We start from the raw sequence: 13,057 nt of genomic DNA, 5'->3' as shown, positions 1-13,057 counted from the left end.
TGTGGGTTGACCTTGGGTTGTTTTTTTTTTGTTTTTTTGTTTTTGGCTGCCCCACAGCATACAGAGCTCCTAGGGCCAGGGATCAGATCTGAGCCACAGCTGAGTCCTTAACGCACTGTGCAGGGCTGGGGATCACAGCTGAGTCCTTAGCGCACTGTGCAGGGCTGGGGATCACAGCTGAGTCCTTAGCGCACTGTGCAGGGCTGGGGATCACAGCTGAGTCCTTAGCGCACTGTGCAGGGCTGGGGATCACAGCTGAGTCCTTAACGCACTGTGCAGGGCTGGGGATCACAGCTGAGTCCTTAACGCACTGTGCAGGGCTGGGGATCACAGCTGAGTCCTTAACGCACTGTGCAGGGCTGGGGATCACAGCTGAGTCCTTAGCGCACTGTGCAGGGCTGCGGGATCGAACTGAGTCCAAGTGCTCCCAAGATGCTGCAGATCTTGTTGCACCACCGTGGGTGGCCTCAGCTTTTCCTGGACTCATGGAATGAGTGGAGGAATGTTTCCTTCTCTTCCAGGTTTTGGAAGAGCCTTTGTAAAGAGGTGAATTCACCATCAAGCTAAAAAAGTCTTGTTGTTGATGTTGGCAGCTTCGGGATTACTAATTTAATTCCTCTAATTGTAATATGCCCATTCAGTTTTTCTATTTATTTTTTAGTTTCAGACTTTTAAGGAATCTGTCCATTTCATCTAGGTTATCAAATTTGTTGGTATACGGTTTTCATTGTATTGCCATATAATCCTTTTTATTTCTGCAAGATTGTTAAATAAACATTCCTTTTTTCATTCATGATGCCAGTAATTTGAATCTTTTCTTTTTTTCTTGGACAGTTCAGCTAAAGGTTTGTCAGTTTTAATAGATCTTCTCCAAGAACCAACTTTTAATATTGTTGATTTTCTCTGTTGGACTTCTATATTTTATTACTTTTTGCTCTGTGTTATTTCCTTCTTTTTGCTTACCTTGGGTTTAGTTGACTCTTATTTTTCCAGTGCCTTGAGGTGGCGAGCAGGTGATTGCTTAAGATCTTTCTTCTTTTTAAAATAGGTATTTACAAAAACAAACAAAATAACATCATAAAATAGGTATTTACCGTTCTAAATTTTCCTCAAATACTGCTTTAGCTACATCCATATATATGACCATGTTGTGCCTTTAGTTTCATTCATCTTGAAATGTTTTCTAGTTTCTTATGTGATTTTCTTTGTTACTTATTGGTGGTTTGGGAGTATGTTGTTTACTGTCTACATATTTTTAAATTTCCAAAATGTGCTTGTTACTGATTCTGATTTTATTCCATTGTGATCTGAGAACATATTTTTATGAATTCACTATTTAAAATTTATTTCAGCTTGTTTTATGGCCGAGGATATGGTTTGTCCAAGAGACTGTTCTGCATGCACTTGAGAATGTGCACTTTGGTATCTAGTACATATATTTGGTCTATAACTTTGTTTAAATTTTAAAAATTTCGCTTTTGGTCTTCTATCTAGTTGTTCTGTTCACTCTTCATATTTGAATACTGACATCCCTGCTATTATTCTCCAAGGGTTTATTTCTCCCTCCAAATTTGTCACTTTCACTTTTTGTATTTTGGTGGCTCTTTTGTTGGGTACATGTATGCTTGTAATTGTTATATCTTTCTGATGCATGATTCTTTTTTCACTATAAAAATTTCTTTTTCTTTAGTAACTTTTTTTTTGTTTTAAGTCTATTTTCATATGATATGAGAATAGTCATTCCAGTATTCTTATAGCTGCTGTTTGCATGATACATCTTTTCCCATGCTTTGATTTCCAGCCTATTTGTGTCTTTGAATCTCAAGAGTGTTAGAAAGCTTCTTTGTGTATTTCATTTGGCACAAGTGGTCATTTTTAATAGTGGCAATGTTGTCTTTAATATATGGATGACAGTGTTTATTTAATGTTCATACATCTCACACTACTATTCTGGATAACGTAATATGTTTTTGGAATATTAGGTATAATCTCCACTTTTCAGGAAATTTAAAATATAAATGTAAAGGATTTATTATGTTATTTATTCTGATTGGTCTGAGAAATATAGCAGAGAAATAGATTATATTAATATTATACTGAGAAGGTGATTCTATAAACTTAAATTTGAATTTGCCTCTCATGTTTTTTTCTTCTTTTTACAGCCACACCTGTGGCAAATGGAAGTTCCCAGACTAGGGTTTGAATTGAAGCTGCAGCTGCCGGACTACTCCACAGCCACAGCGACACTGGATCTGAGCTGCATCTGGGACCTATACCTCACCTTGGGGCAATGCTGGATCCTTAACCCACTGAGTGAAGCTATGGATCAAACATATATCCTCACAAACACTATGTCGGGTTTTTAATCCACTAAGCTACAATGGGAACTCCCTGAATTTGCCTCTTATTTTTAATGTGTTAAATAATCTTAAACCCAAGTGACAATATTAATTTTAAATTTATGGATTCATACCACTACAAGTTTTGCCAGTAATAAGAGAAGCTCTCAGAAGTTTCCAATTTTTATGGCAATATCTTCCTTGAAATTGTGTTGAAAAGCAGGGAAAAAAAGTTTAGTTATTACACAGTCTCAATTACTTGCTTCTAACATATTCAGCTATCTTGTAAGATGGTTCACACAGTTTATGTATGGGCTTCAGAAAAGGCAAAATTAGCTTCTGAAACTGAACAGCAGCTTGAATTCATGAATACGGAAGTGAATGAGTGAATGTATTAACCAAGTGAAATGTGAAATGTAGGTTTTTTAGGTCCTATGTGCAATGAAAGACTTAGCAGAATTCAAGGTAGTGAAAAACAGGGACTGTCTGATACAACAGATTAATAATAATGTTGACAAAAATTTTGATAGGGTGTTTATTGTTGGCCTGGTACTGTTCTAATATCTTTACATATGGGTCAAGGGTGGGATGGTTAAGTCAGACCAACATGAATTGGAGATGTTGGTCAGTATTGAGTTTTACCGGTAACCTTGAGGATACATTGAGTCAGAAGAGCCAGAAGGAGCAGAAGGAGCTTCTGGCCATTGAGAGAGGCCCCCAGAACCTTTCTGCTCACAATGACAAAATTCCCAGTCCCAGTGCAGCAGATCAGATCTTAAATGAGGTATGTGGCTTTTGCCTCATATAACACAAAACGGGTGGGCTGTGAAACGTTTCCATTTTATACCCAGAGAGTTGCACAGCTCATGCCTTATGCTCCATAAATCTGTAGATTCTAGGTTTGTTTACTATAGTAATTCTAAACCAGGAGTATCCTGCTAAAAGCCTTTTGTAGATAAATACTCTCTCCCCCCTTTTAAAAAGCAAACACCACTAGTATATTTGCCAATTATTAGCATGCTTATAAGGAGATTAGACCAGGTCTTCTGCCTTTTTCCTTTTTTGGGAGGATCTCCTACCCATCAGGCAAAAACTCTGCTGCTTTAACTCATTCCTCGCCAATAGATTAACTCATTTACATCAAAATTCGGTTACGTACTTTTTGGATATAAACATGGTAAAATGTATTAAGAAGAAACTTCAGACGTGTTTCTGAAAGTCTTTCTCTTTCATTTGATTTGGTTCATTTTGGTTGGTAGGAGGTGGCTGAGGAATAAATATACATGTATCATCACCACTAACATATCTACAATGGCGGTTTATTGCATTTCTTTGTGTGTGTGTGAGTGTTTATGTGTGTGCACATCAGATACAATGCTTTCTTCTATTTGATTTTAGAATATTTGAGAAATCGAATGATGGTTTTAATTTTAAGTTTTATTTCATTTTTCTCACCCCAACCCTCAAATCAGGATGGAGATCCAGTTCGTCCAGGCGTGGCCATGACCGATCTTGCCACTGGCCTTTATGCTTATGGAGCCATTATGGCTGGATTGATACAAAGATATAAAACCGGAAAAGGACTCTTCATTGATTGTAACCTACTGTCATCCCAGGTACTAACCCAAGTAACATTTTTCTTTTCTTCTTCTTCTTCTTTTTTTTTTTTTTTTTGTCTTTTCTAGGGCCACACTCGTGGCATATGGAGGTTCCCAGGCTAGGGGTCGAATCGGAGCTACAGCTGCCAGCCTACAACACAGCCACAGCAACGCGGGTCCAAGCCACATTATGACCTACTCCACAGCTCACGGCAGTGCCGGACCCTTGACCTACTGAGCAAGGCCAGGAATTGAACATACGTCCTCATGGATCCTCGTCGGGTTAGTTAACCACTGAGCCACGAAGGGAACTCCCCAAGTAACATTTTAGATAATGGTGTAAAAACATGTATCTGGGTCATACTTTTTCATATCAAATTCTATGGTCACATGTGCAAAACCAAAAAACAAAACAGCAGAAAGAATCTCCCACAAACAACAGCAAAAGCTGTTCTGTATTGGGGTTCTTGATGTTGTCATATTAAAATAAATGGACCATTTTTGTCATAATGTAGACGTTGCTGTTGAACCAGAATTTTAAACTGTTTTTGTTAAAATAGGTCTGATTTTGAGACTGAAGTACAGTTGTTTCTGTTTTATTGTCTCGTCAACTCTGTACCAGTTTATTCATCTTTTTTTGTGCTATGGACCCTTCTACTAGTCTGGCGAAGTCTGTGGACCTTTTCTCAGAATTAGGTTTTTAAATGCTTAGAAAGAGATCCTTAGGATTACAAAGATAGACAATTATATTGCTATATGGTTATTTCAATGTAAAAACCAGTTTTTTATTATAATAACATATGAGTATTTACTAATACATTAAACCAGAAGATCTATTTAGATCCAATAACTTGCAATTTTGAGGTAGTGTTTTGCACAAATGATGTTTTCAGATATCTACAATAACCATAATATGATATGAAAATATGTATAATATTTACTGGTGATCAGGTCATATCTAGGTACTGCTAATACTTCTGTGGTTTGTTGCCTATATTCGTAATGGAAGAAAATGTTAGATTTTAGCTAGTGGTCAATGAAAATAAAGATATAATTTTTTCCCATTCACGTTAATTACTCCCCAATATTCTCCCTATGGACTCCAGATTAAGAACCCTTGGTTTAGTTAGCGACCAGTTATGTTTTGCTAAATACCGTGCTGGTGGGACAAAAGGGTTAGCCCACTCTCAAATTGACATTTTTCATCTCCATTTTTATTGGATCAGACTTAGATGCTGTACCGTATGTGGAAGTTGATTCTAAATGAGTAATTTTTCAGGGATAGGAAAAAGAGAATATCTGATTTGTGTACGGAGTTATTCTATGTGGAAAAATTTATTTTATAGGTAGAGATCTCAGTTGGGAATTTCAGATTTAAATGGCATACACAGGAAAACAATAAACTTTGGAGCCTCGTTCTGGAGATTGTTTTTTTCCTTTTAGACAAAATTAAGGGGTGTATAGAGGTAAAAAACATTAATATTGTTGAAGGTGAAATACTATGAATGGATTTTCAACACTAGCTTTGAGCGACAGTCAGAATTTTAATGGCTGTATAAAAGGGTAAAAGAACTCTCTCCAAATGAATGATCTAGCTCCTTAACAGAGAAACAGATGTTAGTTATGGGAAGAAGCTGAGTCTTTTCTCTCTCCCCTGATTTTGTAGCTATCAGGAACCTGTGGTGGGCGAAGCAGGTAAAAGTTGCACATCCTGTAGACACGAAAGCCACGCGTGTGTGACCTGTGCAGGCACAGAGGACACTGGGCTTAATTTGCATGCTCTGCTGTTACTGCCTTGAGATTCTCAGGAGAGGCCCCTCATTTTTCATTTTGCACTGGTCCTCAACAGTTACGTAGCCAGTCCTGTATTTGGGACTCTACTTAGGGCTCTTGATCTCTGCCTAGACTGCTTTTCTTATAGTCTGTCAATGATGAATTACTTAGCTTTGGAAGAAATCCTTAGAGTATTATAGAGTTAATTCTCTTCTAGCACCTAACATAGTGCTGCACAGACTGGAGGTAAATGGCTGCATGGAGGTAGGAGTGGAGGTGAGTAGAATCTTTGGTAGGGCAGTTTCAGTGTGGGAGTACAGAATATGCAAGCTCATGCCTCCTTTGGAGGTGTGTTTATATTTGTTGTCACGTTCCACCTTGAAGCGGTAAGTTGCAGGTGTATAGGAATGATGTTTGTTCTTAGTTTTACAGGATACAGGGGTATCCTCAAAGCCCAGCCCAGTATTTAACAAATAGCAAGTTTACCAGTCTTTTGAGATCAGTCAGAGAACCACTGCTATCAGTGGGTATGCCTCATAACCCTTAAACTTGCTAGGGAAAATTAGAAAAATGTAATAAACCATTGACTTCGGATACTTAGCAAACAACTAATGATGAAATGATTTGCCTTTGGCAAACACAGTAACAGTAATTTAGCCGATTGTACTATAGCTAATCCAGTCAAAGATTGCTAAGATTATTAGGATATTTAAGACTCATTAGCTACCTTTTTCATAATGGGCATTTAACATTATGTTGGTTTCAACGTAATGATTTGGTGTTTGTGTATGTTGTGGAAAGATCACCACAGGAAATCTAGTTGGCAGCTACACCATGTATAATTGCAGAATTTCTTTTTCTTGTGATAACTTTTAAGATCTGCTCTTTCAGCACCTTTCCAACGTGCAGTGTGGCATCGTTAATCATGGTCACCATGTGCATTCCTTTCCTGTGACATATTTATGTAATTGCTGCTGTTTAGTACATTTGACCCTCTTCACCCGTTTTTGCCCATCCTCCATCCCTCACCTCTGGCAACCACCAGACTGTTCTCTGTATCTAGGAGCTTGGTTTATATGATTTTAATAAAAATAAAAACATTTAGATTCCACATGTAAGCGAGACCACCTGGTATTTGTTTTTCTCTATCTGACTTATTTCACTTTGCAAAATGCCCTCAACGGCCATCCATGTTGTTGAAAATGGCAAGATTTCCTTCTTTTTTATGGATGAGTAGTATTCCACTGTAGGTACATACCACATTTTATGTTCTTTTCATACCTTGGCCATTGTCATTAACTACCTTTTACAAGAAAGATCTATTGTGCCTTATTTTAGAGGTTTTCACTTACACACCTGCTAATTTATTTGACTCTCATAATTATCATTTGTGGTAGGTAGATAGATCAGGAATTTCTATCCCTGTTTTACTTATAAGTACACTGAAGCTAATGGAGGTTGACGTGCCTGAGCAGCAGGGTCACAGCAAGACTCTGCTGCTGGCATCCTGCGTGGCTCTCTTTTCCCTCCTTAATCAAGGAAAAGCTTCGGCAGTGGAGGATAGGCAGGCTCCAGCTGTCCTACGGTGAAGCTAAAGGAGAGAGGGCAACGCGAGTCAGAGGCAGAGGAAGCACAAGAGCACTCCACAGCAAGGAAGCACCCCGAAAGCCTGCCCCCACATCTCACAAGCCTGCCGAGAGCCGCAGTGCGGACATGCAGTGAAGGGGCCCATGGATCATTGTCGTGTTTAGACCCAGTGAGGGAGAACTGCCATGGAATTTAACCCGACGGACGGGTGTGCTTGTTGAAATAGGAGCATTTTGAGAAGAATCGCATTTGGAGTCATGGGATGACTGGGTTTTTTGTTTCAGCTCCAGGCGACTGAGCACTCGCTGTGTCCCAGGCTCTGTGTTGGGTGGGCTTGGAGTGGGAAGCAGCACGTCTGCTGTTCAGGGTTTGCTGGTAGAGCCATCTAAGTCGTGTGGGAAGGTCGGAGGTGACATGTAGTTCCCCGTGGTTCGCTAACAGGGTTACAGAAAGTGGTTGGGCCTCATATGTCATGCTTAGGAATCTGGATTTTAATATTTTAAAGCTTCTGTTTCTCTATCTATAAATTCTGTTAGGTGATGGTCTTTTCAACCAAAGACTGTGTCTCCTTGGATGCTTGCTACCACCGCCACTTTCAGAATAACCTCTAAGGAGTTCTCCTCCTGGATCAGTGGAAACGAATCTGACTAGGATCCATGAGGACGCAGGTTCAATCCCTGGCCTCGCTCAGTGGGTTAAGGATCCAGCGTCGCCATGAGCTGTGGTGTAGGTCGAAGTTGCAGCTTGGATCTGGGCTTGGACCTGGTGTTGCTGTGGCTGTGGGGTAGGCCGGCGCCTACAGCTCCGATTCAACCCCTAGCCTGGGAACCTCCATATGCCGAGGGTGTGGCCCTAAAAAGACAAAAGACAAAAACAAACAAACAAACCCCCCCAAAACAAAGAATAACCTCTGAGCTGTGAACAGTATTGGAAGGTTTCAAAAGGGAGTGTACAGGCAATAATTTATGCTGCAACCTTCCTGAAGTGCAGCACAGGGGGCGATGAGGGCCTCATTCTCTGAACCCACCACACCCTAAACCGTTTTTCTTTGATTCGTTGCCTCTGCGCGGTTTGGCTCTGGACTCTTTTCTTCCGTGTGTGTTTCTCCAGCCTTGGGCGTCTCTTTTCTCTGTCTTTCCTCACTTGTCTTTCTTTTCTTCCCCGTTTTCAATCCTAGTCTGTACTCTCTGCCTTTATCCTTGTCTCTTCCTTTTTCTCCATCCTTCATTGTGTGGCGCTAAAGCTGTCAGCCAATTACCATTCCAGATCTTAGGCCTTTCCCCTGTACCACCTAGGAAAGTTTCAGAAGCTTCCAGGAGTTCCCATGGAAGATAAAGGAAGCGCCCTTTCTTAGAGCCCAAGACTGTGACTGTTGGTTAAGGGACTCCTCCTGAACAAACCAATGAACCCCTTAAGATAAAGTGTACTGCTTGGCTCAAGTCTTTCCTTTTACAAGGAATGAGTTGACTCCACCCCAACCCCATGGCTGTGACTGGGGAGGTGATTTCCTCAAAGAATAGCATACTTGTTCTTTGGCCAGAGGAAGCAGAAAAGGATGTTGGGAAGCCAAGCAACAAGTGTTCACTATATTAACAAACTGGGTTGTTTAGAGGGTCTAGTGAAACATAAGGTATCAAAAATTCCTTGCATATTAGAAAGTCTTCTACTTTTGAGTAGCATTAGTTTTATTAGGTTATTGAAACAATATTTCACAATGTTGGAAATGTGCTGAGATGAAAAAGATGGTTATTGACATCATTTTATTATCATAGTTATTTTAACTTTTCATCGTAGAGACATCTTAACTAATTTCACCAAGTCTTTTAATTTTAGGTAACATTTATAGGTTTTAGATGTAAAAAACAAACCACAAAATGATTAAAATCTGCTTTATGTAAATGGGAAGTGCTATTTCTAGATACTTTTCAAAGTAACATAATAGGAAACCTCACCTTTTAAAAAATGTATTCATTTTCTTTTTTTGTATAATGTTCACTTGCATTAAGCGGATAACATTTGAACTTAATTTCAGCTGCCTGGAAAATGACTGCAGTGGTAAAAAACATAGTTTTCTACTCATTTTGATTGCATTGCATAGGATGACAAATGAATGATTATAACATTCAACATCAGTTGCTAAAAATGAAATTTTGTTCCCCTCTCTTAAAAGTGATCTAGTGTACAATAGACAGATTACACTTGATTTGAATAGTAGCTAATTATTAACTCAGAGATGATTGCTTCAACCACAACAAAACCATTCCTTGTAGAGACATGACAGTTGCCGGGATGTGGTTTGCAGTGGGCACTAATTTTTTTGTAGTTTCAAGGCTGTAAACTTTTAACCCTTGTCCTGAAATTCTTTGATTTTTTTTTTAGTCTTAATATGATTTAAAGTGTCAACTGAAGATTGTCTAACGTCAGCATCTAAACAGTATTCTTTAGATGATACTGGCAAATAACGAGGAAGTGGGTTTGGATGTGGTTCCAGTTATTCTGTTACCCTTATTCTTCTGTTGTGGCTTACAGAAATATCTTTTGGAAGTTTTAATATCCTTCCTGTACTTAATTGCAACCAGGCTACCCTAATTACTGCTACAATGAGTTAGTTTTTTTAGTAATTATTTTCACCGATAGAATGTTTTGGCATTTGTGATTCACATCTTTTTTTGGCTGTGTTTGTATATTGTTCATATTTAGGATAGATAAAATTTTAATTCATTATTGTAGCACAATTTAAGGATAAACTTTTGAATTCAAACAAGTGTCATAATCTCAAATTTATCTTTTTATGTCTTTAGATGATCTGCGTTTCTGCTTTTCCTACTTAATCTGTATCTTTAAAAAATTTTATTGAGGTATATTTTACATATCATAGAATTCACCCTGTTTCAAGGGTGACCATTTAATGGGTTTTAGTAAATTTAGTGAGTTATACAACCATCACTATAAATCAGATTTTGAAATAAATCATCTGTAGTCACCTCTGGTCTGGGTGTTACCCATGAGGCTAGAGTGGACATCTCATGGCAGGATGTTGGGCTGGGCGGCCTCAGAGGAATTCAGGGGCTATTCTGACTTCTCTGGGCCCTAGAAAATTTTGCCTTTTATGGGTCTTTTCCTCCATAAAAAAATTAAGAATTATGTTTATAACTGCATTGGTGTAAATATGAATATAGCTATTATGTGTTGTTTACTGTGTTATATATTCACTTTTTTCTTCTGATTTTAAAAGAAATTGAAATGAGAACATTTTTGCATATCCCTAAAATACTGTGGGTTTTAGGCACTACACCTAATAAATAAGTCAGCTCTGGAAGAATTACTTTGAGAATAGTCTAAAATGTGCCAGATCTTTGAGGAAGACAGTCCTGTATTCAGGAAGGAAGTGAAGGCCGAAAGCTGAGATTATGCTGAAGGATGAGTAGAGGATGGGAAGATGCAGAGGCAGCAGTCAGTGACCGAAGAAGCTGAGAGATTAGAGTAGGGAGAGAAAAGAAAAAAAAAAAAGATAACAGAAGAAAGTTCTAGAAATCTAGGAACTACAAATTTGCATTTGAATCTCTTCGGGAGCCCAGTGCATTCCTCCCATGAAGGCTCTTGCCAGTCCTATAGTTCTTAGTTACTTATGGCCAGTTTTTTAAAAAAAATTTAAGAATAGTTGATTTAGAGTGTTCTGCTAGGGTTTCTTCTATGGCTGAGTTCCTGTTGTGGCTCAGCAGTAACAAAGCCGACTAGTATCCATGAGGATGTGGGTTTGATCCCTGGCCTCGCTCAGTGGGTTAAGGATCCGATGTTGCCACGAGCTGTGGTGTAGGTTGCAGACGTGGCTCAGATCTGGCGTTGCTGTGGCTGATTGGACCCCTAGCCTGGGAGCTTCCATATGCTATGTGTGTGGCCCTAAAAAAACAAAAACCTCCAATGTGCTAATTTCTGTGGTACAGTAAAGTGACTTAGTTATACACATATATACATTCTTTTTAAAAATACTCATTTCCATTATGGTTTATCCCAGGAGTGGCATAGAGTTAAATGAATACTAACATTTAACTAATACTAAGATACCTAAGTAGGAAGGTGAAGACATACCAAAAATGAAAAAGGAAAAATCAGACACTTTCAAAGAAAACTACAAAGAATTTTAGATAATTTATTATCCTGTTATTATTTTATACTATGGTTGGACTGAATATAAGTTGACTGCATTACAAAACATGGTTCACTTTTTTTTTTTTAAAGAAGATTAAGCAAAATGCAGCTGTATTGAGAGGATGCTCTAGTTTTGTGTAACCAAAATTTTTAGTTGTATTAATGGAAATGTCATATTTTTATGTGACATGGGCCACAGTCAGGGAAACTAGGGCTTTTAACTTATAATTATTGAGAATTACTAGTGAAAGAATATCTCAAAGGAGAAAAGAGTAAAACAGGAAGACAGATTTCATTGTGATCTAATTTAATTCTCTCATTAGATAATTTAAAGCAATTTGGTGCCTTCAAAATGTTCTGAAAAATAGAAGCATAATTAAAATCCAGATGTAAAAGAAATAGGAGGAAAAATATCCATTGGTATTGCCAGTTATTCCCTGAATTTAGATTTTTGTCTTTGCAGGCCTTGTAGAGTAGTGAACTGTGTCAGCTGTGCCTAAAGCTGGGTTTGAGTCTTGGAGTCGCCTCTATTCCTCTTACGAGAGTTAGAACAGTTTTTGTTGCTGTTGTTGTTGCTAAATTAATTGAGTCCATCTTTGTCTTTGTACTTTCTAGGGTCAGGAAATTTTATGTGGAATAAAATGTAGCAAATATATCCTTCTGTATTGACTAATTAATGGTGGCCCTTTACCTGCCCTAAGTTCCAGACCCACCGATTCTTGGTGGACTGTATCTATTTGGCCCCCACTATTATGTCATCGTGCAGGTAAATGATAAGTAAACCATTGGTATCAAGCATGATGATTGACGTTTAATTTCTAGGAAAATCATTTTTGTTCTTCACAGAATGTGTATGAAATATAATGATATTTAAAAAATTTTTTGTAGCCTAGAGTCGTTATATATGCTAGCCACATATAATAAGATCTTGATGAGCTGAAGTGCTTAGAAGTTTTGATATTCTGGTTGATTTCATTCTAGATAATTGAGAGCTAAAAGGAAACTGTTTGGTTTCAACCATTTTCATAGAGAATCTTCTAAAATGCTTAACTTACTTTTCTATTATGGTAAATGCCATACACTGAATATAATTTTCACTTTCAAGGTTATAATTTTGATCTCAACTTTTTCAAACCTATTGATACTCAAAGTAGGGACTAAGAAATTAGGTAGAATCTGCACTAATAGAATCTATCCATCATCCATCAATCAACTATCTTTCCGTACATCCATAACTTGTATCTACTGTATAATCGGGCATACATATCAACAGTATGCCCAATCATACAATAAATGGTAAATAAGCCAGGAAATTTCCCACTCCATGGAATTTACGTTACAGTTGGAGATAAGACAATAAACTAATAATAACTGATATATCTCCATAAGGAAATAGGCAGTTTGATAAATTAACAGGGACACTTAAGTTAGCCAGGGCAAGATCATTCAAGATGGGGGAGACAATTAAAGCAAAAGCCTGAAGCAGGACAAAACTTGGCATGTCCCAGGAACCAACAGAAGGTTGCCCTAGAGATGTCCCTTTGAAAGTTGACATTCGTACTAAATCTGGCCATTTTTTTTTCTTTCTTTTTTTTTTCTTGGTCTTTTTGC

The 13,057-nt window shown here is 38.1% G+C and overlaps 1 protein-coding gene across 22 annotated transcripts in view; it reads left to right on the top strand.

The window, feature by feature from the left end:
- Window positions 1–13,057, top strand: part of SUGCT (succinyl-CoA:glutarate-CoA transferase) — a 643,257-nt gene that overhangs the window by 86,053 nt on the left and 544,147 nt on the right. For 18 of the 22 annotated variants that reach the window (XR_014833261.1, XR_014833260.1, XR_014833259.1 and 15 more), the window contains one exon: window positions 3,812–3,955. The exons of the other annotated variants lie outside the window; for them this stretch is intronic. Coding sequence is in view for 15 of the 18 variants with exons in the window: in XM_085004905.1 (XP_084861031.1) it covers window positions 3,812–3,955 (144 nt within the window). In the remaining 3 variants the exon portion in view is untranslated. The remainder of the gene's footprint in view (window positions 1–3,811; window positions 3,956–13,057) is intronic. 22 annotated transcript variants of the gene reach the window in all.

The sequence above is a fragment of the Sus scrofa genome, chromosome 18 (assembly GCF_054392235.1).
Source record: "Sus scrofa isolate SSC_HxYL_T2T_F1_AM1 chromosome 18, Sscrofa_HxYL_maternal_Yorkshire_Landrace_v2.0, whole genome shotgun sequence".
Lineage (NCBI taxonomy): Eukaryota > Metazoa > Chordata > Mammalia > Artiodactyla > Suidae > Sus > Sus scrofa.
This window is presented reverse-complemented; position numbering and strand designations above follow the sequence as displayed.